Source organism: Carcharhinus amblyrhynchos, chromosome 31 (assembly GCF_965287045.1).
Source record: "Carcharhinus amblyrhynchos chromosome 31, sCarAmb.v2.hapA, whole genome shotgun sequence".
NCBI classification, from domain to species: Eukaryota; Metazoa; Chordata; class Chondrichthyes; order Carcharhiniformes; family Carcharhinidae; genus Carcharhinus; species Carcharhinus amblyrhynchos.
The window spans coordinates 17684230-17711286 of NC_137354.1; the positions used below are offsets into that span (position 1 = coordinate 17684230).

General features: G+C 43.1%; 1 protein-coding gene across 3 annotated transcripts in view; it reads right to left on the reverse strand.

Annotated features, from left to right (window-relative positions):
- The window catches only part of mapk8a (mitogen-activated protein kinase 8a), a 108690-nt gene that overhangs the window by 18054 nt on the left and 63579 nt on the right, over nt 1-27057 (reverse strand). For all 3 annotated transcript variants that reach the window (XM_080215643.1, XM_080215644.1, XM_080215645.1), the window contains exons 2-6: nt 19612-19789; nt 13492-13621; nt 8422-8480; nt 7210-7348; nt 914-1079 (exon numbers count right to left, since the gene is read on the reverse strand). In XM_080215643.1, coding sequence (XP_080071769.1) covers nt 914-1079; nt 7210-7348; nt 8422-8480; nt 13492-13621; nt 19612-19733 — 616 coding nt within the window. In that variant the 5' untranslated portion in view covers nt 19734-19789. The remainder of the gene's footprint in view (nt 1-913; nt 1080-7209; nt 7349-8421; nt 8481-13491; nt 13622-19611; nt 19790-27057) is intronic.

Below are 27057 nucleotides of genomic sequence, written 5' to 3' on the forward strand. Positions count from 1 at the left end.
TATTCTAAATATACAAAAATGGAACAAAGTTACTCAACTCCTCGGTTACGGACCAAGTTAGCGCCATAGAATCCCTATGTTGCAGAGGTAGGTCAGTTGAGTCTGCATTGACTCTCCAGAGGATCCCACCCTGGCCCTTTCTGGTAACCTCACGTATTTACCCCTTTAATCCCTCCTAACCTACACACCAAGGGGCAATTTAGCATGTCCAATCCCCCTAACCTACACATCATTAAAAGGGGTAATTTAACATGGCCAAACCCACCTAACCTACACATCTTTGGGCACTAAGCAGCAATTTAGCATGGCCAACCCACCTAAGTTGCACATCTTTGGACACTGAGGGAAAATTTAGCAGAACCAATCCACCAAACCTACACATCTTTGGACTGTGGGAGGCAACCGGCACACCCGGAGGAAACCCACGCAGACACGGGGAGAACGTGCAAACTCCACACAGACAAGACACTCACCTGAGGCTGGAATCAAATCAGGATCCTTGATGTTGTGAGGCAGCAGTGCTAACCACTGTGCCATGCAAAATAGATTTTATTAACTTATACAACTAAGGATTTCTTAAACTAGGAAAAATAAATAACTTTTACTGTAGCTAGGAACCAGTTTACAGCTCCTACAAAATCTTACCAACAAGAATAATCTTGCAGGTGTGTCAGGTACTCAAGCACTTCAGGATACATCAAAAATTGTCTCCACCCACTCTCAAGTCCCCATTATTCAATAAATCTACATTAGAAACTATTCAAAATACATAGAGATGGGAAGACTGTGATGAGATTAAAACCCTTATTTGAAATTTACAAGCAAATGTAACGGCAGTATTTTTTTTCCAGGTATGAGTCAGTAGCATGTTTTCTGTCCCTCTATTTATGCACATATTTTAATGCACACTAACCATTTTCTTTATATCCCATTCCTAGAATGACCTCTGGAGCGCGATAGTATCGTGTAACCACATAAGGCGTCATTAGGAAACTAGTTCCTGCTGTTCTTGCTAGTCCAAAATCTAAGATCTTCAGTGTGCAGTCTGCTTTCACTACTATGTTACTTGGCTTCAGGTCCTAGATTAAAAACAAAATCAAGTTTATATTCGGTTGTGGGGGCACAAATTCTTACAAGCCCGTTCTTTCAAACAAAATACAAGCAAGCACAAGGAATTGAAAACAGAACAAACAGTAAAAGATAATAAAAACAAACACGACAGCCCTGATTTTAATGGCACGCCCACTTCAGGGGGGTTCGCAAAATGATATTCTCCGTTAGCCTTGGGTGCTAGCTTCGGGCTGGTGTGCTGTTAAAATTCCAGCCTATGGGCGGGACTTTCCAACCACACTTGCCCCAAAATGGGAAACAGACCTTTGCATGGTTCACCCTCCCATCTGCCTGCCTGCTATGCTCCCACGACAGACAGGACAGGAAAACTCCACATTATATCACAAAGGTACAGGATAATGGGATTTGACTGTAAGATACAATAGAAGGTAGATATGAGGTGGTACCTGTCGATAGGTAGCAAGATCAGAATTATGCATTTCACTCCCAGCCTAGCAACATAGGTGAATGTATGCAAATACATGGATGGAGAATCTTGCTGACCACCCTGTTAAAGTTCAAGATCAAGACTGTGGACTCCCGCCTAACATGGGGAAGTGAAGTTTGGCTCAGAAAGTTCCCCAACAAGCCCATAAAACCTGGGTTCCAGTTGCGCTGCATCCAGTCAGCACCCTGAGCAGCGAGGAGACTACCTACTGCGAGTGGTTTCATATCTTCTGGTTGTACAGGTAGTCAGAAATTGAAGACCAAACGCTGGAGTTACACAACTGTGTTCGCACTGCTACAGATCCAAACCCATTAGACACTGAACATGAAAACAAGGAACATTCTGTGCTGCTAATTTCTGTTTCATAATAATTGCACTATTTTCATCTGTTTACCAAACTGCTCATCAATTAACTTTTCTTACTCGTAACAACAGACTCAAAGTGGATGTATGCTTTTGCTAGTCTGTCTGTCTGACTGAGGAAACATAGAAATCATACCACTAATAATTTTCTTTAATATTCACCAAAGCTAAACCACATTATCACTCATCACTATTGTCCAAACACCAGAATGTAATTTACAAAAAAGACCATGAGAGATGATTTATTATCTCAGTGGGAAGGGTGTGAATAAGCATCGAGCTGCTTTGTAATTAGACTCTTCCCTACTGGAGAAAAATATCTGGAAGGAAGGGAAAGTGTGGGGAACAGCCCAAAAAAAAATCACAAGGCCTGATCAGGCCTTTCCTTCTGCCACAGAGACTTAAGTGGACATGTTATCTCATGAGCTCCCCCAAGTGTCTGACGACCCGGGGTAGGGTCTCTAAGCCTCTCAGTCGTAGTTCAGTAAAGGAGACACGAGTGCTGCTTCTTCATAAACTACCTTTATTTCTTTGATCCAACTCCACACCCAATTCTCCTTCAACAAAACAGTGCCACCTGTGGCCCCTTTATATATCAGCAACTTCGACTGAATAATTGATATCAAATTAGGATATAACTGGAAGGTCTGTTAACCCATTCCTAACATAGGGTGGGAAGAAAATAGTTGCTGGGATGAAGTCTGTGCGGAATATAAACACGGACATAGCCCAGGTTTCACAGATTGGGCCTTTCCTGTGTTATAGATTCCATGTATAGGCCATCTGTGAAACATACACTTCAAGATGGGATCCAAGTTCAGCAGCTCTGACTAAGGGTCATCCAAGAAGTGAAACATTGGGGAGAGAATCGAGCCACAGATGCTGTCTGACCTGCTGAGATTTTCCAGCATTTTTTGTTTTTGTCCCAAGTTCAGGCCCTGGTCTGTGATGAGTGAACTGTTCGCCCCAAGAGTTCCATTGGAGACAGGGTCAGCCAGGATCAACTGTAACTCAGATCCTACACTTGGAGAAGACTCACATTTTAACAATGGCTATACTGTTAGGAGACCAAAGGCAAGCTTTGTCAATCGGACTCCACAGATTAACACAGAGTAGCACGGTGGAACAGTGGTTAGCACTGCTGCCTCACAGCACCAAGCACCTGGGTTCGATTCCCAGCTTGGGTAACTGTCTTTGTGGAGTTTGCACGTTCCCAGGCAGTACATTCCGGTAAAAAGGTTTTTCCTCAAATCCCCCCTTCAACCTCCCACTCCTCCCTTTTAACTTGTTTTCCCTCATAACTGACCTTTCAACTAAGGGGAACAGCTGCTTCCTATCCACCCTGTCCATGCCCCTCATATTCTTAAACACCTCAATCAGGTCGCCGCTCAGTCTTCTCTGCTCCAGAGAAAACAACCCAAGTCTATCCAACCTCTCTTCATAACTTAAATGTTCCAGCCCAAGCAGCGTCTTGGTGAATCTGCTCTGCATCCCCTCCAGCACAATCACATCCTTCCTATAATATGACAACCAGAAGTGCACGCAGTACTCCAGCTGTGGCCTCACCAAAGTTCTATACAACTCCATCATGACCTCTCTGCTTTTGTAACATTTACCCTGATTGATAAAGGCGAGTGTGCCATATGCCCTTTTCACCATCCTATTAACCTGCCTTTCTGCCTTCAGAGATCTTTGGACAAACATGCCAAGGTGCCTTTATTCTTCAGAACTTCTCAGTGTCAGATCTTTCATAGTATACTTCCTTATCAAACTACTCCTCCCAAAGTGCATCACCTCACACTTTGCTGACAAGGTAAAAATGGTAAATTTCAGTCTTCAATTCTCTCTCCCCTCAGGAGATGCGAGCACGCTGGAGTTTTGCAGCAACCAGTGTAAATCAGCTCTCCAAACCTGAAGATACCTCAGGGTCAGATGGGCAGCATGGTTGTTGCAAGGCTCGGAGGGCCGAAGGGCCTGTTCCTGCGCTGTCTTTTTCTTTGGTCTTTGTAAGATCAGTCATTATTCACTACCACTGCACTTGGCTGGTCTGCAATGGCCGAGCCTGCTCTGTACAGAATCAGGAGTACGAGAATACCATACCATTCCTCACTATACAAAAAAAAAAGAATCTCACTCCAAACCATCAAGAGGGTCCAGCAATTGACGTGTCCTGTAACAACTATGGGTTAAATAGATTTTTACATTGCACAACAACTGAACAGCCTCCACTCCCCAAAAACAAAATATCCACCAAAGACTGTGTGCAATGGTAAAATTGGCTGAAAACACCACAAATGCTTCGATATTATATAATGCCTTAAAGCATTCAGGTTTTTCCAACTGAGCTACTTAGCTCACTTACCTACATCACAGAAAAAGTGTTTCCAAGCTATTCTTCCAATTCAGTCGCAGAGCTCAAGGCTGCCTTCTAGTAATTACTGAAGTGTGCTCCAATCAAATACCAGTGAGCTGACCACAGAAAGGCCACAAACAGGCATTAAGTGTGCTTCAACTTAGAGAGGCTCATCTGTCAGAACCCCATGTTGCATTACTTGATCCGCTCCTGTATACTGACTGCAGAGCAAAGATCGCACTCCAAACAAACGTACGCACAGTGCACTTCAAAACTGTCACTCGCCGAGGTTCTTAGAACATACGCACTTCAAGAAGATCTGCTTTACTGAGATATTTGCTGATTTAAAAAAAAATCAGAGAACGCGGCCGGCTCCTGGAAAATGATTCCAGCAACAACAAAAAGAACCTTTTCTTTAAACATTTGCATTTCACACTGCTGTCATCAAACCAAGACCTGTCTGATTTGGAAGTGGGGAGATCAAGCTCTAAATTAATCACATGATGCTGATGGAAATTAAGTTGTGATTCCACCTCTGGCCAAATATTTAATTCACTCCGTTCTGCAAGATTAAGGATGCTTACTTCAAACAAAGCACCGCTGGGGTTGCTGGAAGTTTTGAAACTCGAGTTAAAAGCAGTTAAATACTGCAGATACCGGTGTGAAAAATTAAGTTACAACAAACGAAAATGAAGAACAGTACAACACAGGGACAGGCCTTTCGGCCCTCCAAGCCTGCGCCAATCAAATTGTCCTATCTATACCAACTGCCTGTCTCCCTCCATTCCCTGTCTGTTCATGTGTCTATTCAGGTAAGTCTTAAATATCACTAACATATCTGCCTCAACCACTTCACTTGGCAGTGCATTCCAGGCCTCCACCACCCTCTGTGTAAAAAAACTTCCCCCACACATCTCCACTGAATCTTTCCCCCCTTACCTTCAACTTGTGCCCCCTTGTAATTGTCATTTCTGCCCTGGGAAAAAGCTTCCAACTGTTCACCCTATCCACACCTCTCATAATTTTATAAACTTCTATCAGGTCACACCCCGCCTCTCCCCCACTTCAGTCTCCATCCTTCCAGGGAGAGCAATCCTAGTTTATTCAATCTCTCCTCACAGTTAATACCCTCCAGACCAGGCAACCAAATACCAGTGAGCTGACTACAGAAAGGCAACAAACAGGCATTAATTGTGGAAATTAAGTTATGACAAGCAACTGTGTCAATAATGGAAAATGCTTATTAGCAAATAAGACCTTCAATGAGGCCAGTGCTTTCAGAATAAGCGACTAATTTAAACCTTGTGTTAGTTTCATAAACATTGTGTTCCCAGCCTTGGCCACAGGATGAAAATAAGACCCTTTCAATAACAAAATTCCAAACAGCAAGACACAGTGAACAATAACTGTTACATTTTCTGTATGAATCAACAGAACACCTTGCAATGTTTTGCATTGTATTGTGTTCTCACTTGTACACAAGTAATTAAAGTTTGGAAGTCTGAATACCCTTAGTGCCTAGTGTTGCTTGTACCCAGGAATTCGATAATGGCACAATTAAATCTGGAACACCATATTCTTCAAATGCACGACCTCTGCAGGAAGCTCAGTTTTAAAAATCTCTAAGGCTAAAAAACCGTGGCATTTTAGTGATTCAATATCAGCTTCCTCCCCAACTGGAAACCAATCTGGCTCATTATGGAAAGTGCAGCTAAAACCTCAGCCACCTCAGCTTCTGTGCACTGAACAGTTTGTCTTCCAAGAAATGCAGGGAGCAGAAGTCGACTTATTAGGGCAGATCTGTGTTTCTACGACCATGTAACAAGAAGAATCCATGACCTTCACCCTTCCAAATAAGGGCACCACTGATGACGCAAATACATTAATCCAACATATATTATTAAAGAGGAAGGAAAAAATTATTAGTTCCAAACAACAGGAAATTGCTTTCAATGAATGTAAAAAGTCACCAATTTCTATAGACAAGTACACCTTCCATTTCCTCTTCCCCTCAACTCTATTTTTTGGCACAATTCAGCTATTGGGAGTGCAGCAGGGAGTTATTTCTAGTTTGTCTGCAAATATTATTGCCAAACCAGTACAGCATGAGAGGGTCTCCAGTTGACCAATAACTCTTTCATTCTTCCCACCCACCCCCTACCCCTGAGGGGGGAGGGATTCTACTTCCCCCCCCAATCAGTCTCAGGGAAAATAATCTATGTGGAAAATTACATGCAATCTGGAAGCTTGAAATTGTGCCTTCGCACCACAGCAAGACATGCCATAATCCCAGATGACCACAGGCTGCTCTCCCCTTTGAGGAGAGCTGACTGGTGGTGATTTGACTTGAGGATCACCACCCCTCAAGTGAGGGACAAGGTTGAGAAAGGATCATAGAATCCGTACAGTGCCATTCGGCACATTGAGTCTGCACTCACCACAATCCCGCCCAGACCCTATTCCCATAACTCAATGTAACTCTGCTAATCTCCTGACGCTAAGGGGCAATTTAGCATGGCCAATCCATCTAAACTGCACATCTTTGGACTGTGGGAGGAAACGGGAGCACCCAGCAGAAACCCACGCAGACACGGGGAGAATGTGCAAACTCCACACAGGCAGTGACCCGAGGCTGGAATTGAACCCGGGTCCCTGGCGCTGTGAGGCAGCAGTGCTAACCACTGTGACACCGTGCTGACCCTGCATAAAGAGAGCCTTTATGAATAACCTTAGCCTGTACGGGAATTGAACCCATGCTGTTGGCATCAGTCTGCATCATGAGCCAGCAAACCGATTCCCCACTGCAAAAGTAAAATATCGCTGCTACGCAAGCTATTTTTACCAAGGCTAGTGTTCCGAAGATCTTAACTCACTAAGTTCAAATTTAACACAATGCAAAATTGAGAAGACTCATTTAACATGAGATGTGACTGACCCGGTGTATAATGCCAGCTGAATGAAGGTGCTTGATGCCACACAGCATCTGATAGAGTAGGTAAGACATTCGCTCGTGGTCCAACTCCATCTGAATCACCTGACAGAGATTGGCGTCCATGAGCTCCATCACTATGTAACTGGCGGCAAGAAGTCATTCAGGGAGGAAAAAACACACACACACAATAGGTCATTGATGCTTCCTTACTTTTATCCATCAATAAAACTTTTGTTTCATTTAACACTGAATTGTCGTCACCTACAGAACTGTGATTGCAAAGTCTCCGTAGTCGCAGATGACCATAGGATGTTCTCCCCTTGGTGGGGAGACAGCTGACTGGTAATGATTTAGCCTGAGGGCCACCACACCTCAGACGAGGAGGGGCAAGGTTGAGGAAATGGGCCTTTATGAATAACCTCAGCCATATGGGAACTGAACCCGTGTTGTTGGCCTCATTACATCGGGAACCAGATGTCCAACCAAGCTAACTGACTCCCTGTTGCAAAGTATGAATGTAAAATGCTTTGGGACATTACAGGAAGGAGTGATAAGATGCCACCTAAGTTTTCCTTCTAGGTAGGCAAATGGTCTACTGGCATTCATTGCAAGAGGATTGGAGTACAGGAGTAAGAATGTCTTACTGCAGCTGTACAGGGCCTTGGTAAGACGATACCTGGAGTACTGTATACTGTTTTGGTCTCCTTACCTCAAAAAAAACCTGCCATTGAAGAGTGCAGCGAATGTTCACCAGACTGATTCCTGGCAGGATTGTCAGGTGAAGCAAAATTGGCTTGGCTAGGCTTGTATTCAATGGAGTTCAGAAGAATGAGAGGGGACCTTATTGAAATACATAAAGTGGTACAGATTGGATGCAGAGATGATGGGAGTGGGAGTCATCTGTAACAAGGGGTCAGGATCTCAGAATGCGGGGTAGGCCATTTCGGAGTGAGATGCAGGGAATTCTCATCACTCAGACAGTGCTGAACCTGTGGAATTCTCCACTGCAGAAGGCTGTGGAGGCCAAGTAACTGAACGTATACAAGAAAGGAATACATATTTCTAGACACTAAAAGCTTCGAGGGGTATGGGGAGAGTGCAGAAGTATGGCATCAAGATGGAGGATCAGCCATGATCACTATAAAGGGCGAATAGCCTACCCCTGCTCCTATTTTCTACATTTCTTTATAATGCAATATCAAACAAAATACTTACACATCTTGAAATTCCTCAAGTGATTTCTGTGGGGTAAATACATTCAGCAAACCAATTATCTGAAAGAGATAGATTATAGAGTTAATGAAAAACAGTTACTGTGAGATAATTCAAAGTCTACCACTGTTTCAAAGAAGATAATAAGGTGGAGTTATTAAATTTCATTGCTGAGGGCATTCAAATTTAATTGCTAATAGTCATTAAGAAAACTGGCAAGTAAGAAGGATTTACTTAAAAAAAATTGCGCTTCTCAAATTAAACACCAATCAGTTGTAAAAATTAATTCCAATCAAAGCAGTTGAGAAATATGGAAAAGCACACTACCTGATGTTCAACCAGATGCAAGGAGGAAAATAGAGGGAACATAAAACAGACAAAAGAAGCCGTTTGCCTATCTCTTTTTTGTGGATGGGAAGGACTTCACAAAGATACCATTTATTTATCAAAGCTACGTACGGTCTTGTGCTAAAAACTTAACAATCATGGGACAAAGAGAACTTTTATCTGGAGAAATCAATAGGCTTTGTGCAATCTTCAAATTTTCTTTTCAAGCTGTTTTAAAGATGAATAACAGCAACCAACACAAGTTTATTTCAAAAACCAGTGGGATTATGCATTCATAACCTGAGACAATATCATAACCTGAAGCAACGCCTCTACTTTCTCAGAAGACTAAGGAAATTTTCATGTCCACTATGAATCTTACCACCTTTCACAGATGCACCATACAAAGCGTTCTTTTTGGTTGTATCACAGCTTGGTATGGCTCCTGCTCTGCCCAGGACCACAAGAAACTACAAAAGGCCGTGAATGTAGCCCAATCCATCACACGAACCAGCCTCCCATACATTGACTCTGTCTACAGTTCCTGCTGCCTCGGCAGAGCAGCCAGCATAATTAAGGATTCCACGCACCCTGGATATTTTTCTCTTCCGCCTTTTCTCGTCGCGAAAAAGATAAAAAGTCTGAGTTTACAACCGACTCAAGAACAGCTTCTTCCCTGCTGCCATCAGACTTCTGAATGGACTTACCTCGCATTAAGTTGATCTTTCTCTACACTCTAGTTATGAATGTAACAGTACATTCTGCACTCTCTCCTCCTCTATGAATGGTATGCTCTGTCTATATAGCGCACAAGAAACAATACTTTTCACTGTACACTAACATATGTGACAATAACAAATCAAATCAAAATGATTTGTTGCTTCTACTGCAGTGGAAGGCTAACTAATATTTGCTGTTCCAGTATTTCCAAACGTCAAGGAACTTCTCAAAAATGGTGACTGTGGAAGAAGAGATGCTTGCTGTCATGCTAAAATATACAGATAGTGGTCTTCTGTTTAGTTCCTAACTAATTTAGCTATGCTCAATTCAGATAGCACCCAGGCTTCAGCTTTCCAGAGTAGGGAACTAAAAAGCAAGCCAAGGGTTGGTTTTCCTAATTATGACCTCTGTCCGAAAGCCCATACCTACAAACAAACCTCAAGCAAAACAGCATCGGCCCCACAAATTAATATCCTGTTCAACACAATCGGCTATTCTCATACTTAATGATGGTTACTTGGGTAAGGTACTGAATAGCTAGACACTCTATTAAGCCGCATTTCTGTTGTATTAACCTTACGAAGAGGCGATGACCGAGTGGTATTATCACTAGACTATTAATCCAGAAACTCAGCTAACGTTCTGGGGATCCAGGTTTGAATCCTACTGCAGTGGATGGTGGAATTTGAATTCAATACAAAATATCTGGAATTAAGAACGTACTGATGACCATGAAATTATTGCCGATTGTTGGAAATATCCCTCTGGTTCGCTACTGTCCTTCAGGGAAAAAAAACTACCGTACTTATCCAGTCTGGAGTACATGTGACTCCAGAGTCACAGCAATGTGGATGACTTTCAACTGCCCTCAGGCAACTAGAGATGGGCAATAAATGCTGCCCAGCCAGCGAAGCCCATGTCCCACGAATGATTTAAAAGAACTGTGGAACGCTGTAAGTTTTTAGTACTGGATTTAAAAAAGATAGAACTTTTAAACATAAAATACTAATTCCAAGACTTGTGCTTTTCCTCAATTTTTTATGAATACAGTTAGCTGATAATCAGCACTGCTGGTGAAAAGGGATAATTAATTTGATAAATAATTGAATCCAAAATGACTGCAGTCCTGCATTTTCCTTCCTCCACTGCAAGTGCATTAAGAGAGAGCTTCCACTCTTACCTGGCTCTGGCCAGTTACATATGTTACGCAGTCTCCCTGTGATATCTATGGTCTGTCAAGGGAATGTTGCAGTGCAGTGTGTGGGCAGGGTGTGGGGCACGGTCACACATGTTTAAAAACAAAAGTAGTAGACCTGCTTCCCCTAGCTGAGGGGTCAATTACCAGGGGGCACAGACTGAAGGCAGTTGGTAAGAAGGATTACAGGGCAAGCTTTCTCACCAAAGCATGAGGGTGAAACATTCATCTCATTTTAAACACACCTGGAACTACACAGAGTGCTGTAACCTGTGGGACGACGGACTGGGTGCTGCTGGAAAGTGGGATTAAAATGAGTGGCTAGTTTCATTTTCTCAGCGCAGACACGATGGGCTGAATGGCCTCATTCTGTGTTTTTATGGATTTCTGATGCCTATTATTAGTTTTTATTTATTAGTGTCACAAGTAAGGCTTACATTAATGCTGCAATGTTGTTACTGTGAAAATCCCCTAGTCGCCCACACTCCGGTGCCTGTTCGGGATCACTGAGGGAGAATTTAGCATGGCCAATCCACCTAACCAGCACGTCTTTCAGATGGTGGGAGGAAACTGGAGCACCCGGAGCAAACCCACGAAGACACCGTGCAAACTCTGCACAGATAGTGACCTAAGGGCGGAAATTGAACCCGGGTCCCTGGTGCTGTGAGACAGCAGTGCTAACCACTGTGCCACCGTGCTGCCAAAAATTACCAAGCTATAGTTCAGAGGCCTTGATCAATAATCAAAAAAAGGAGAGCTCAAATCCTATTATGGCAGATTAAGAATTTGAAATCTGATTAAACTAAAAGTTGGAATAAAAAACTGGCATCTGAATCTGCTGAACTGTTGTAAAAACATAACTGATTTACTCATGCCTCTTGGTGAAGGAAATTACCCTTACACAGTCTGGAGTATATGTGACTCCAGTCAATATCAAAGTGGTTGCCATATAAAGTGGTCCAGCACGCTTCATAGTCCCACCACAGCCTTCCTAGGATAACAAGAGGTGGGCAATAAATGCCAGCCTCACCAGTGATGCCTACACCACATGAATTAGAAAAGGGGGGCCAATCATTAATGGGGTCAGATGTCCTGAAATAATGCTGACTGGATTCAGACAGGAGTTTTTAAATCAGCCTAGAAAGAGTATTCGAGCAATTTACATCAGCCGACAGGCAGGGAGGCGGCCACTGCTAGCCTTCAGCCAACTTTCTTGCCTTCTGCCAGCACAGCAGCAATCCTTTCCCCAACCCTTCTCCATTCTTTTGGTTTTTGATACATAATAATGGCACAGCACCAAGAAGAAAGAACACAGAGCTGCCGCAACTTTGCTCTCTCCAATTTACAGGAGCTGGGGCAGGCAGTGGGGAGAGGCCATTCTATCTGTTTATGGTGGGGAAAAGAGGGCGGGGGAATGGGGAATTGAATAGAACTGCACAATTTCACTTGGGGTAGCCTTCTGTAAAGTCTCAAATTTGGAAGATTTCTGGAGGTAGATACAGGCTATGGTATAAAATGCAATCAGGTTAAATTTGCCCTCGTTGCACTGGTGTACGTTTCTCTGACATTAAATGACTTTCCTATCTGGATCGGAGCTGAAGATCAGCATCAGTACTCAGCTTGCAATTTACTGATCTAGAGACGACAAGGTAATTCAGTGATGAACACCTCCGAAAGGAGCAGGTCCCATCAATGACTGCATAGGATACTGTGCAAGTTGCTGATTTCCTCAGGTTGGGGGAAAGCCCTTCCTGTTCCTGCCAGAACCCCAGCTGATCCACTGAAACATTCAATTGTTACAAATACCTCTTCAGTTAAAAAGCTCAGACATCATGTGAAAGACAACGCAATAAGATTTGCCCCAAACCTTCAATTATTTTACTGAACTGAAGAGCAGCAGGTGGGATTAAGTCCACATGGGAGAGTATTAGCTGTTTGCTTACACTCTAAACTATAGATGCTAAAGTTGGAGATGCTAAAGTTAAATCATCAATATATTGGAAATAATTTTTCCTTTCTAAAAACAAAAGGGAGCCATTTATCAAAAATCAAGACCTTGGCAAACATTTAAATCGAACAATATGCCCTGATGACATTATTGGGAAGCAATCGGAGTTAACATGCAGTCAGCTAAAGCATCCCAAATTATCTTAGATAGATGGAGTTTTGATGGACAAATGAGACAATGGTTATGGGGAACAGACAGGAAAGTGGACTGGAGACCACAATCAAATCAGCCATGATCTTGTCTAATGCAGTTTGAAGGGCCGAATGGCCTACTCTTCTCCCAAGTCCTTTGATCCAATGTATTAAGATCAATTTTTGTTAGGACACCTTATACTTGCACAGTCAAAAAACTGTGATACATAATATTCAAGAAATAGGCAAATAAAACATATTAAGTCATTTACAAGGCTTTTTTTTGTAGAGATTGAATCACAAAACTTATTGGGCTACATGTTGAAGTGACCTTTTTTGTTGGTACCTTTTGGTACTTTTATTCCTAATCAAAAAGCCAATGAAGTTCAGAGTCCCCCAGATGAGAGGCAAACCAGATCTAAGCTGACAAGACAAGGATACACATCCCATCTTGGGCTTGGTCAAGTAAGATCCAAGCTGACAGGATGAGGCATTGCACCCCCCTCTCAGGCTTGATCTGAGCTTCATTTTAGCCAAAAGGCCAGGATGGTGTTTAAAAAAAAATTAGTTGAAGCCTCAGTTTAACCTCATTGGCCACCCTGGGCGCTTACACTCAATCTTAACTAAAAGACCGAGAAGCGATGTTTAAAGTGTACCTTTGCAGGGTAAAGGAACATATCAGAGCTACTTACATTTTTATGGTTGACACATTTCATGAGGACTAATTCTCTGTAAGCCCTTTTTGCATGAGTCTGGTTCTGAAATGGTCGGCTGAGTTTCTTGATAGCTACATTCCTATCCAGGATCGCATCATAGGCTGCACTGTAATAGGGAACAAAAAGATACCCAAGGGAGATTGCATCAGAAATGGCAACATACAGAAGCCTGAAAGTTTTCAAACAATGCATGCACTAACCCTGAACGTTCAGGTGGCGTACTGATGCATAAAATAACATCAAATTAGCACTGCACAATGGAGAACAAAAAGTGACTGCTGTTAACTTCTATAGTTTCAAACAGTTCTTCAGTTACAACTTTCCCATTCATACACAGCACCACACAACGATACACAAGAACTCTGCTATCAGCATTGCTGCTGTGTAACTTTTGTCATAGAAACTCTAAATAGACCAAAATGCACCAAGTTTGAATTAGCTATATTCTTAAAATAGGCGATTTGTGCGTAGGAGGCACAAACATCCAGAATTACCTAAACACAGGCACTGCTTTCAAAGGGAAATTATCCTTTGACTTACCCTTGGGACTTTTCATAAATTAATCAGATCAAATTAGTTTAGCTCAATGCTATGGCTTGAAAGAATAGCGTACACACGTTTGAAACCATTGTTCTTCCTCTACAAAGAAACCGCTCAACAGGTGATCTTGCAATAGACTCTTTATGTTTCATTCAGTAGTAAGGTAATTGACCACTCTAGATCCACTGAGTAGACTGGAACTATGCTCATTGGAATTCAGATGAACATAAATTGGAGAATTGACGCTAGGAAGCGTGACAGGTCCAAAATAACAGAGCTTTATTTACAGGTGGTCGTCACTACATAGTTGCTTCTTGACTCTGGTGGGTGATCTATACTAGTGGCCTGTGACACCACTTCCAGTGAATACAAAGATATTAATGCACAGTGTGATGATACTGCGCCTTTAAGAAAAGGTATTTACATTACGTTTCACGTGCAGGATTTGCTTTAATATCAGTGCTGCTTAGTCTGAACCCAGCAGCATGTTGTTACTGCAGCAGCAAGATTGATCTCAAATGCTAAAATGTTTGTTTTAGCCTGGATAAATGAAGGGTTGTTATTTTAGTGTTTTCCTCTGGGGGTCAGAGTGGAGCTTGATTCAGGTTTAGACAGGAAAAGTCATGTGACTGGACAGGACTAGGTTCGAGAGAAAAACACAACTCAGTCTGGCATCTGTAGAGAGAAGAAATGGCTCTCGTTCTGTCTCTTTCTGTCTCTGGATTTGCAGACTGGGATCTGTCAGGAAATAGATCTCTTTCTCTGATTGAAGGTAGATCTTTCTCTGGAATATGCTGTATGGGAGTCAGAAGGCAGGTGTCTTTCTTTATCTGTCCAGAGGGGTTAAAAGGCTGGAAATCTAGCATCCACATGAGCATATCTGTTTTTGGTGCTAATTAGTTCTGAAGAAGGATGCACGTCTATGGGGATATTGCTTAAATTGGAACTATTAAGCGGATAGCCATTAAGAATTATACTTGTCTGTTTAAGTATTTTAATTGATAAATGTTATGCTAATTCTTTTTGTTATATTCTAATTGTGTTCTTAAATAAATTTTGTTTCAACGAAAGCTTCCTACTGGGTCAACAGAATCACACCTGGAGTGAAACACCTTGGGAGAGTTTCTCCCACTCCGCCATGTTAATTTTCTCGTGCAGAGGGGTGGAAGAATCTTGCAACCGGGCATGAGTGGGATTTACACGTGCTACCGCTTTGCACACATCTCCCACACGGAGATGGGCCGGATTTCCGGCACCATCAGGTCCATGCAGCAAACTGGCAGGAAGACAGGTAAGTCATTTAAATTTTTATTCAAATCCAATTTTAATGCAATTAGCAGCCCTGGAATGAATTCTCCAGCCCGCTAGCACCTCCCATCTCATCAGAGTGTTTCACTCTAGCAGGGTTAGAGTAGCTCTCCATTTTCAGAGATCGAGTGGCCCAACCCCGCTGGGGTGAAGGGGGTGTCAAACGGGACCCCCAGAAGATCAGGTGGCACTGCTCCCTGGGTATTGGCACCCTGGCAGTACCATCCTGTCTGAAGTGTCACTGAAAAGACCAGCGTGAATTACTCTAGTTTTCCTGCAAATTCAACACTTGCAATTTTTTTGGGAGAATTCCATCCCTGATGGGGCGGCATGGTAGCACAGTGGTTAGCACTGCTACTTCATAGGTCCAGGGACCTGGACACGATTCCCAGCTTGGGTCACTGTCTCTGTGGAGTTTGCACATTCTCCTCATGTCTGCATGGGTTTCCTCTGGGTGCTCCAGTTTCCTCCCACAGTCCAAAGATGTACGGGTTAGGTTGATTGGCCATGTTAAAATTGCCCTTAAGTGTCCTGACATGCATAGGTTAGAGGGATTAGTGGGTAAATGTGTAGGGATATGGGGGTAGGGCCTGGGTGGGATTGCAGTTGGTGCACGTTCAATGGCCTCTTTCTGCACTATAGCGTTTCTATGATTCTTTGTCGACACTAATGCCAAAATCAAATAACGTTGGGGTCTAGGCTAACTTCAGAATATACCTTGGAGTTCTGATCTGGTTCCCAAAAACAGTGCTTATTGCAGCCACCAAGAATCAATTTTAATGCATGATGGGAACAGATATTTTTGTAAAGCAATTGGTTGGGAAAAAATTGCCACAGCAAATGAATCTCAGGCCAAAAACTAATTCTATTTTCAATTTGCGACACCGGTAGAATGTGTTTGATGCGAAACACCTGCTAATCACAAGATAAGAACTTGCTCTGAACATGAGATGAATTTGATTTTTTAAGCAACTAACAGAATTCAAGTTTATGGTTGGTGTTAAGCGGATGTGGTAAGTTGCCAAATAAAAGTCCTGTTCCAAATCACTGTAATGTGCAAATCTTTCCAGAACTGTTTTAACATTAAATGCAGACAGCACGGTGGCCCAGTAGCACTGCTGCTTCACAGTTCCAGGGATCCGGGTTCGATTCCTGCTGGGGTCACTGTCTGTGTAGAGTTTGCACGTTCTCCCCATGCCTACATGGGTTTCCTCCAGGTACTCCGGTTTCTTCCCACAGTCCAAAGATGTGCGGGTTAGGTGGATTGGCCATGCTAAATTGCCCGAGTGTCAGGGGCTAGCTGGGGTAAAAATGTATGGGGTTACGGGCTGGGTGGGATTGTGGTCGGTGCAGACACAATGGGCCAAATGGCCTCTTTCTCCACTGTCAGGATTCTATGATTCTTCATTCTATGAGTCCATATCCAGGAGATATCCTCCAACTCTCAGAAATTGAAATCACTCCCAAGTCCTGGAAAACCCAACTTCAATTTCAGGTGGACAAGTTGATTAACGTGAAATGTATTTAAGCACGGCATAAAGTTGTTGAAGGCAGACACATTAGCCTCTTCATCAGTGGCTGCTCCAATATAAAACCCAACATCAGCAACCACATCTTTCAGAATCTCTGTTCTGCTCCATCTTCAATCAACAAGGGAAAGAAAGCTTGGTGCAAGATTTTCTACCTTTTAGCAATAGTAATTGGCTCTGATTCAAGCAGTATCAAAATTAGAAGTGGCTGGGGAGAATGGCACATGAATGCGGCGGTCTTTTGTATGAGCACTGCTATCACAGAACTAATTCCAAATTAAAGACTGCTGGCAGTCTCTCTCACTCAGCCCCATTAACAGCACTGGGTTTGGTCTTTGCCCCTTGCCCCAGACTCCATTCCTTTCCCACTGTTTTTATCTCTAGCAACTCTGGGGGCAGCATGGTGGCACAGTGGTTAGCACTGCTGCCTCACAGCGCCAGGGACTTGGGTTCAATTCCACCCTCGGGTGACTGTGCGGAGTCCACACGTTCTCCTTGTGTCTGCATGAGTTTCCTCCCACAGTCCAAAGATGTGCAGGTTAGATTGATTGGCCATGCTAAAAAAAAGTGCCCCTTAGTGGCCTGAGATGCGTAGGTTAGTGGGATTAGTGGGTAAAATATGAATGGATATGGGGGTAGGGTCTGGGTGGAATCGTGTTTGGTGCAGACTCAATGGGCCGAAGGACCTCTTTTTGCACTGTAGGGTTCTATGATTCTATAATACAGAGGGACATGGGCCAAATGCAAGCAACTGGGGCTAGCTTAACGATTAAAAAAACTGGGCGGCAAAGACAAGTTGGGCTGAAGGGCCTATTTCCATGCTGTAAACTTCTATGACTCTAATTCAAAGATGTGCAGGATAGGTTGATTGGCCATGTAAAACTGCCCCTCAGTGTGCCAAGATGTGTCGGTTAGGTGGATTAGTGAGGGTTATGGGAACAGAACCTGCTAAATAAACTCTATCAGAGGTCGGTGCAAATTTAATGGGCCTAATGGCCCCCTTCTGCACTGTAGGGATTCTATGATTCTATAACTGTTTTAAGTTGAGCAAGACAATTGCCAATCTTGGCACTGATCCAGGGATGATTTTCTGACAACATATCTGCACTAACACTGCCTTTCACCCCCATTAAACTTGGACCCTGCCTTGACTCATCTGCTGCTGGCACCTTCACCCAGGTCTTTGTTACAACTAAACTTGACTATTCCAATACCTACCTACTCAGCTTCCCAATTTCTTGCGCGTATCTATCGCCTGCAAAAGGCCACTGCCCATATCACGCCTCATACCAAATTTTAATTATAAATCAATTGTGTTTACCTACTTTCACTGGTACCTCTGAGGACTGTTAAAACTTTGATCTGTTTTTAAACTCTCCATGGCCTCACCCATCTCTTTCTCTGTAACCTCTTCTAGCCTTTGAGATCTCCAACCGCTTGCATATCTCTTATTTTAACTGCTCTACCATTTGCTTTCAGCTGTCTTGCACTGGCCTCTAAAACCTCTCCCTAAACCTACCCACTGCATCACCCTTCATAGAATCCTGCAGTACAGAAGGAGGCCATTCAACCACAATCCCACCCAGGCCCTATCCCCATAACCCAATGGCATTTACCCTATCTAGTCCCCTGACACTAAGGGGCAATTTTAGCACAGCCAATCCACCTAACCCGCGTATCTTTGAACTGCTGGAGGAAATCAGAGCACCTGGAAGAAAACCACACATTCAGAGGCAGAATGTACAAACTCCGCGCTGACAGTGACCCAAGCTGGGAATCGAACCTGGATCCCTGGTGTTGAGGCAGCAGTGCTAACCACTGTGCCACCATCCTGCCTTTCTATTTCCTCTTGCAGGGTCTTCTTAAAGCCTTTTCAATCAAACCTTTGGCTCCCTTTCCTGATATCTCTCATGGCTCAGATTTAAAAACTTGAGTGACGGCAGTCTTGGGGGCAGCTTGTGACATTAAATCGGCCATCAAACGTAACTGCTGTTGTAATGTGGGACCACACAGAGAAAATGGATGAATCTGTGCAGAAACAATTGTATTTTGCATTAGACTTTGGTAGATTCACTGGATACTCTGGGTGGCACAGTGGTCAGTATTGCTGCCTCACAGCGCCAGGGACTTTGGTTCGATTCCCAGCTTGAGTCACTGTCTGTGCGGAGTCTGCATGTTCCCTCCGTGTCTGTGTGGGTTTCGTCCGGGGGCTCCAGTTTCCTCCCACAGTCCGAAAGAGCTGCTGGTTAGGTGCATTGGCCATGCTAAATTCTCCCTCAGTGTACCCGAACAGAAGCCAGAGTGTGGCAACTAGGGGATGTTCACAGTAACTTCATTGCAGTATTAATATAAGCCTATTTGTGACTAATAAATAAACTTTATTTTACATTCTTCCTTTCTACTCGTTCAATTGAGGTCTCGCTGCTTCTTTGCTCTGTGCATCAGTTCAATGACTGTTGCTCCCAAGTGTCTTCGATGTTGGCTGCATCATTTTAAAGTTGATATTTCCTTGATATTGATTTTGGATGAAGAGCACCACAGGAAAAAAAATGATGTTCACTTAAATAAAGAGTGAGTGAATTAAGGGAACAAGCACAGTCCCATTCAAAAAGTCAGTGAGAATACAGATCTATAATGAACAGCACAGCAGCACTATCTAGACTGCATGCATTCTTGCCTTGCTGTGATTGAACATAGGTGTCAAAAGGTGCCAACTCACCACACAATCCCCTGTGCTCCGGAACCGATGGGCTTCAGGTTCTGATAGCGCTTCAGCACAGTGAAGGTCGAATCGCCGACCTCTACGCTGTAGAACTGGATGTCGCGTTTATTTCTATTCATGATGCCGGAACTGGTTTGACGATCTGCATTCACGTGCAACTGCTTCCCTCCGCAACCTGCAGGGGTTAAAACCAAAGCACAAAAGCTCAAAGTGGGGGATAGTTTAAAAGTGGTGAAAATAATTTCAATTTATCAGATATCACGAGACTTCGGTCTGCTGTTACGGCCAAAGCAAGTTTAAAATAATCAGGACGCAGCAACTGGAACTGAAGCTATTGGACAGGCATTAAAGATGAGACTAGTTCTGACAATGGTGCAACAGGTTCACACAGTGGGCAGCTCAGCCACATTTACCTGTTGCATTCAACATCCTTTGACTATTATCAGAAATAAAGCAAAGAATATTCCAGAAATTCTATTCTTTGCCTATGAAGTTAGGAAAAGTAATTGGGAAGTATAACTTTAACATATTAAACCTCTCAGCTATAGAGGTCCAGTCAGAAAGTTCACTTCGATTTATTGCCGTGTTTTTGTCACGTTTGACTCAACTTTGACTCAGTCCCCTACTACACTCCTTACACACCTACGATAGTGTAGCCAAAGTCCCCTCCAACTCGATTTTCAAGCTTGCTGATAACACCACCGTAGCGGATCAGACCTCAAACAATGATGAGACAGAGTACAGGAATGAGATAGAGAATCTGGTGAACTTTGCAATAATCTCTCCCTCAATGTCAAAAAAACGAAGGAGATTGTCATCAACTTCAGGAAGCATAAAGGAGAACATTACTCTCTCCTTTCCTTCTCTATGAATGGTATGCTTTGTATAGCACACAAGAAACAATACTTTTCACTGTATACTAAAACATGTGGCAATAATAAATCAAACCAAATTTTTTCCATCATAAATTCCTTTGTCATCTAAATAAAGGGAGCTTCCTGTAGATGCCAGCAAACAAGTGAAAATCAAGAACAGGACTCACTGGCTCTGTAAATGTTTGAACAAAGCATGTGTAACATTGTGCTCAGCGACAGCTGGCAGGCTTGGCAAGATACAGTTTAAAAATGTTTTAAAAATTAAAGTCTGATTAATAACAGCAGTGAAACAAATGAATGAAAGTTGCCAAAGTCCCAGAGTCTGCTCTTCCCCGCTATGTTTGAGACAGAGCTCTGACTGATGGCAATTTAACCATAGGGTCACAACGCTGGCACAGTGGTTCGCACTGCTGCCGCACAGTGCCAGGAACCCGGGTTCAATTCCCAGCTTGTGTCACTGCCTGTGTGGAGTCTGCATGTTTTCTCTGCGTCTGCGTGGGATTCCTCCGGGTACCCCAGTTCCCTCCCACAGTCTGAAAGATGTGCTGGTTGGGTGCATCGGCCATGCTAAATTCTCCCTCAGTGTACCCAAACATGCTTTGGAGTGTGGCGACTAAGGGATTTTCACAGTCTCTTCACTGCAGTGTTAACGTAAGCCTAATGGTGACACTAATAAATTTTAAAAAACCTCATGGGAGAGGCAAAGTTGAGAAGGTGAAGCCTTCATGAATAGTCGGTACAGGAATCGAACCCACACTGTTGGCGTTGCTCTGCACCACTAACTAGCTGTCCAGCCAACTGAGCTAACTAACCTTTTAATAGCAATAATAATAATAATAATAATAATAATATGTAATTGCACCTTCTCAGCAGTGGTGGCAATATAACACTGATTTTGCATGATGCAGTTCCTCAAAGTGAATGGTAGACACACTCCTGATTCTAATCACGTTTACTCATCTAAAACTGAAATAAGTTTAGTTCTTTCAGTATAAACATGGACCCTAAATATCTAAATAGAACAAGGTAATGCTGTAACTTTAAAATTTGAACGGAATTACATCTATGCACCCAAATCCAAACAGAATCATAGAAGCTCTACAGTGCAGAAGGAGGCCATACAGCCCATCGAGTCTGCACTGACTCTCCAAGAGAGTATCTTACTCAGGGCCTATCCCCATAATCCCACATACTTACCCCACTAAGTCCGCTAATGTATACATCTTGAGACATTAAGGAGCAATTTAGTATGGCCAACCCACCTAACCTGCACATAGAATCACAGAGTCCCTACAATGAAGGAGGAGGCCATTTGGCCCACCAAATCTGCACTGACCACAATCCCACCCAGACCCTATCACCACAACCTCATGCATTTACCTTAGCTAGCCCCCCTGACACGAAGGGGCAATTTAACATGGCCAATCCATCTAACCTACACATCTTTGGACTGTGGGAAGAAACACATGCAATGGGAGAATATGCAGACTCCGCACAGTCACTCAAGGCCAGAATTGAACCCGGGTCCCTGGTGCTAGGAGGCAGTATGCTAACCATTGTGCCACCGTGCCATAGGGCCTTCGCCATTCAACCCCGTCTCCTTCATGTGGAATACTTCACGAGACTGACGAGCAATATACCACACTGCTTGCATTTATTTTGTATCCTAACAAAAATGACCAAGACTGGTGAGCAAGTGCTTGCAGATGGTTGACAAGGGTTCACTCCTGCCACTTTACAAGGTGCAACAGGCACCTCTAAAACTTTGAATTTGTTGAATGCAGGCTCACACGGATATAGATCAAGATCAACCTGAGTATTCGCCCTGAATGCCACAAAGATCATCTCCCTCTGTCACTGCCAAATCCTACTGCTCTTGGATTGTTTGAGAGAGCAATCATCATCACAAACTCTTCACAACCACTTCACGTATACTCCTTGCCCCCATATTCCTCAGCTTTGCCATACGCAAAGCGTCGGGATTATTTCTGAAATGGAGGCCATTGGCTCAGTTGCCCCCATCTCCTTTGGTCGCAGGATAGGCAAACACAATACAATTGGAAGACACATTCTAGATTAGTGGTTCCCAACCAGTGTGCCATGAAGACTCTCCAAGTGTATCACCAAAAAAGATTCAAAATTCATGTAATTAAAACTAAAACTAATCTTCATCATCAGCACTGTGATAGGCATTTCCAAGACCTGATTAATCCTGGGCCTCCCATGCATGCGCCAGCTGGGAAAGAGCCACATGTACGCAGTTTCGATTTTTTATGATGGTCAGGCCCATGGGCATTGACCAACAGGACTTGGAGGTGAAGACAAAGGTCCCATGCACCAGCACAAAAAGTGAAATCTCAAAAAGGGTGCAAAAACCCCAGGAGAAGAGAGAGGAAGGGGTTAAAAAAAATACAGGGGAGAGGACAATCCCGGTAAGGGAGGACGACAGAGAAAGTAGGACGTGTGCCACAATTTTTTAAAATAGTATAGAGGTATGTCCTATAAAAGGTCGGAACCACTGCTCTAGATAGCAGATCGCAGATGCAAAGACCGAAAATATTTAGTGCTTATATCAGAAGTACACTAATTATAAAAATCATTACACATTATAAGGTTCCTGTAAACTGCACTACATAAAGTGAACAAGCTGCCTTAAATGGTGGTATTTGTAATGGACAATAGTCAGCTGGTCGCAACTATTTAATAACAATTTTAATAAACCAAAAGGAAATTCAGCTTCAAATTCAAATCATTGGCTTATGGTGGTAAACTGTTAATGGTGCTACAGGATAAACCACTACAAAATATAGGAGTACCACAAGAAGCTATGGGGCTTCAAAAGAATCTTAAGGCCTGCGAGTATCATTAATGATACCCCTTGAATCTACAGCCATTTTACAAACAACGACAGATAACTGTCACCATGAAAAGCAGGATCTCATTGTTCAGCAACCAAAATCTTTGTGAATGATAATGAGTAATTTAAGTCATAAGCATAACAAATCAGACAGAACACAGACTGAGGCCATTCAGCCCTCGGTACATGCATTTTACTGGAATCGAGAATCAAAATTACTCCACCTTCGAGAACAATGAACGGTACAGCACAAGAACAGGCCCTTCGGCCCTCCAAGCCTGCACCGATCATGATGCCTGCCGAAACTAAAACCGTATATACTGACGGAGTCCATATCCTTCCATTCCCATCCTATTCATGTATTTGTCTAGATGCCCCTTAAACGTCGCTATCGAACCTGCTCCCACCACCTTCCCGGGCAGCACGTTCCAGACATTCACCACCCTGTGTAAAAAAATGTGCCTCACGCATCTCCTTTAAACTTTTCCCCATGCACCTTAAACCTATGTCCCCTAGTACTTGACTTTTCTACCCTAGGAAAGAGCATCGGACTACCCACTCTGTCCATGCCACTCAATCTTGTAAACATCTGTCAGTTCGCCCCTCAACCTCTGTCGTTCCAGTGAGAACAAACCGAGTTTATCCAACCTTCCCTCACAGCTAAACCTCCATTTTTCTCAGTTTCAACCAGTTGCCTACATATCCCTGATGGTCTTTGCCTCAAATACTCTTGGTGCTCAACGCATTTAACAGAATCAATTATCATAATGTTCCGATCACAGGCTGCATTAACAGCTGCTTGGAAACCTGAAGTTACTCGTTTTTGCTACAGGAATAACATTTCTTTTTAGTTTGGAGATTCAATTTACACGGTGGTGAGTCAGTGATTACCTTACAAAAAACAGAGTCCATGCAGGAGAAAAAGACTTTGTTAAGGGGAGGCAATGACGCAGTAGTGTTGTCACTGGACTAGTAATACTCAGAACGAGATCTGGAGACCCAAGTAATCTAGACACGGCAGATAGTGAAATTTGAATTCAACCAAAATCTGGAAATAAACATCTAAGGATTACCATGAAAACACGAAGAGCCTACCTGGTCCAGTAATATCTTTTAGGGAAGGAAATCTGCTGTCCACATCTTGCATGGCCTACAAGTGATCCCAGATCCACAGCAAAGTGCCTGACTCTCAGCTATCCTCTGTTCTTTGAAATGGAGGGCAGTTAGGAACAGACACTAAATGCTGGCCCACAATCGTGTAAACCTCTATCAGGTCGCCCCTCAACCTCCATCGTCCCAGTGAGAACAAACCAAGTTTATCCAACCTCTCCTCATAACTACATCTATAAACCAATTTAAAAAATTACAGAACTTTACCATTCACGGCAAAGAGTTCAGCTTTTGAGAAAGCCCATAGCCACAGGGTTGCACTACTCTACACAGGTCACAGAACTAATTCAAACTAGACTCCAAATGTCATTATTATACTGAATACTGGAACAGCTTCTCTACTGTATACTTACAGTAATGAGTTTACTGTTCAGCTGTCAGCTTAATTTAGCTAAGAAGCTAAACATTTGAAGTTCTCCTTATAGTAACGTATTTCCAGTAATAGTATGACAGAGGTGAATCTACAGTCAAGTGCTCAGTTGTTCTGCCACTTTGATCGTAAGTATTAACCAAAACTGCACTTTGAAAAACCATGGTAACACTGAAAGCAAGAGAAGAACGAACAAAAACAGAAAATGCTGGAAAATCTCAGCAGGTCTGACAACATCTGCGGAGATAGAATAGAGCCAACGTTTCGAGTTGGATGACCATTCCTCTCCACAGATGCTGTCAGACCTGCTGAGATTTTCTCACATTTTCTGTTTTTGTTTCAGATCTGCAGTATTTTGCTTTTATCTAAAAGGAAGAAACCTGGGTAGCTTCAATTTGCACAAATCAAGCTGATGTAACTAAGAGACCTTTGATCCCTTCCCAGATCCTGCAGCGCTAGAAGGTTCAGACAGACCAACCCAAGAAATAGAGTTCAGTTATGTTGCATTGGAACTGCCTAGGCTTTGGGGGCCTATTGTCCACACTCAGGGTGTGGCTTGTGATCTGTGGACTATAGTTTGAGCACCAGTCCTAATAGGCAAGTTGAAGTAGCATTTGAATAGTAAGAAACAGGGATTTAAGAGAAAGATCAAGAAACATAGAAGAGTAGGAGGAGGCCATTCAGCCCTTTAAGTCGGCTCTGCCAGTCATCACAATCATGGCCGATTATCCAACTCAATAGCCCAATCCTGCTTTCTCCCCAGAACCTTTGATCCAATTCGCCCCAAGTGCTATATCCAGCCGTTTTGGCATCAACTACTTCCTGTGGTAATGAATTCCACAGGCTTCACTCTTTGGGTAAAGAAATGTCTCCTCATCTCCGTCCTAAATGGTCTACTCCAAAATTTTCAGACCGTGACCCCTGGTTCTGGACACCATCGGGAGTATCCTCCCTGCATCTACCCTGCCGAGTCCAGTTATTATAAGCTATTATAGATTCCAAGTTTGTAAGCCTTTATGAGATTCCCCCCCTCATTTGTCTGAACTTGTGTTATACGAATCTGAGCAATCAAGGACATGAGAGGTAGAGTCTGTGACACTAGAGTTTACTGTAAATCCAATCAACAAAGCCTATCAAACCCGAATGGAAAGCTTCCCTCTGCTAGCCCAATGCACCACATCCTTACTGACAAAAATATCTTCCTTGCAAGCTGAAAGACACTTAATGGTTCTCCTCGAATGCTTTTCTGACAACTGCCCTAGTCACACACGCAACAGAAATTGAAATTTCCATTTATGAACTTAACCATCTAGGAGTTCATGCTGCGCACCTTTGTGTGGGCTGAACTGCAGCTATTGATGGCCATCTACAGGAGGCTGATTGACCCTTTGCCAGCTTCCTGCAAGAGGCCATTACCATGTAATTACACCATGCATTTTCACTATTGACGCACACTTACCTCTGCATAACTCCCATTTCAGTCCATTGCAGGATTCAACTCAATTGTTACTCAAGCTGTTTTAAATAAGTAAGAAAGATTGAAAACCTATTTAAGGATAACCACTATATTGAGAGGGAGAGAGAGAGACTGTAAATCCTGTCGAATGTCTCTCGGTTGATTTGCTGGCTCATAGCTCAGACACATTTTCTGAGATCAAACCTCATTTTGTCAGGCAAACTCTTTTGATTGGGACAAGGGAGCTTTTCTGTAGCTGCAGAGTCTCAACACAAGGCAGTGTTCGGTGCAATAAATTAATCCAAACTCATGCTTAACCGAATAAAAATGTTCTGGCTCAGTGAGATTTTGCTGCAATTATATTTTTAAATCCAACATTCAGCAAGAGATGTACAAAATTCTAACACAGACTACAGGGAAGTCAGGATTGCATAGGGACTGGATTAGAAGTTGGTTAAAAATGAGGAGCAAGTTACTTGTGAGAAGTGCAATATTAGATTAGAGAGAGAGAGAGAGAGCACGTGTACAGGGTATGACTTGGGGATTGGAACCCTACTGCTTCAGCTCTCTGGTTAGGTGCACTGGCCATGCTAAATTCTCCCTCAGTGTACTCAAACAGGTGCCAGAGTGTTGCGACATGTCAATTTTTCCAGTAACTTCATTGCAGTGTCAATATAAGCCTACCTGTGACACTAATAAATAAACTTTAACTTTA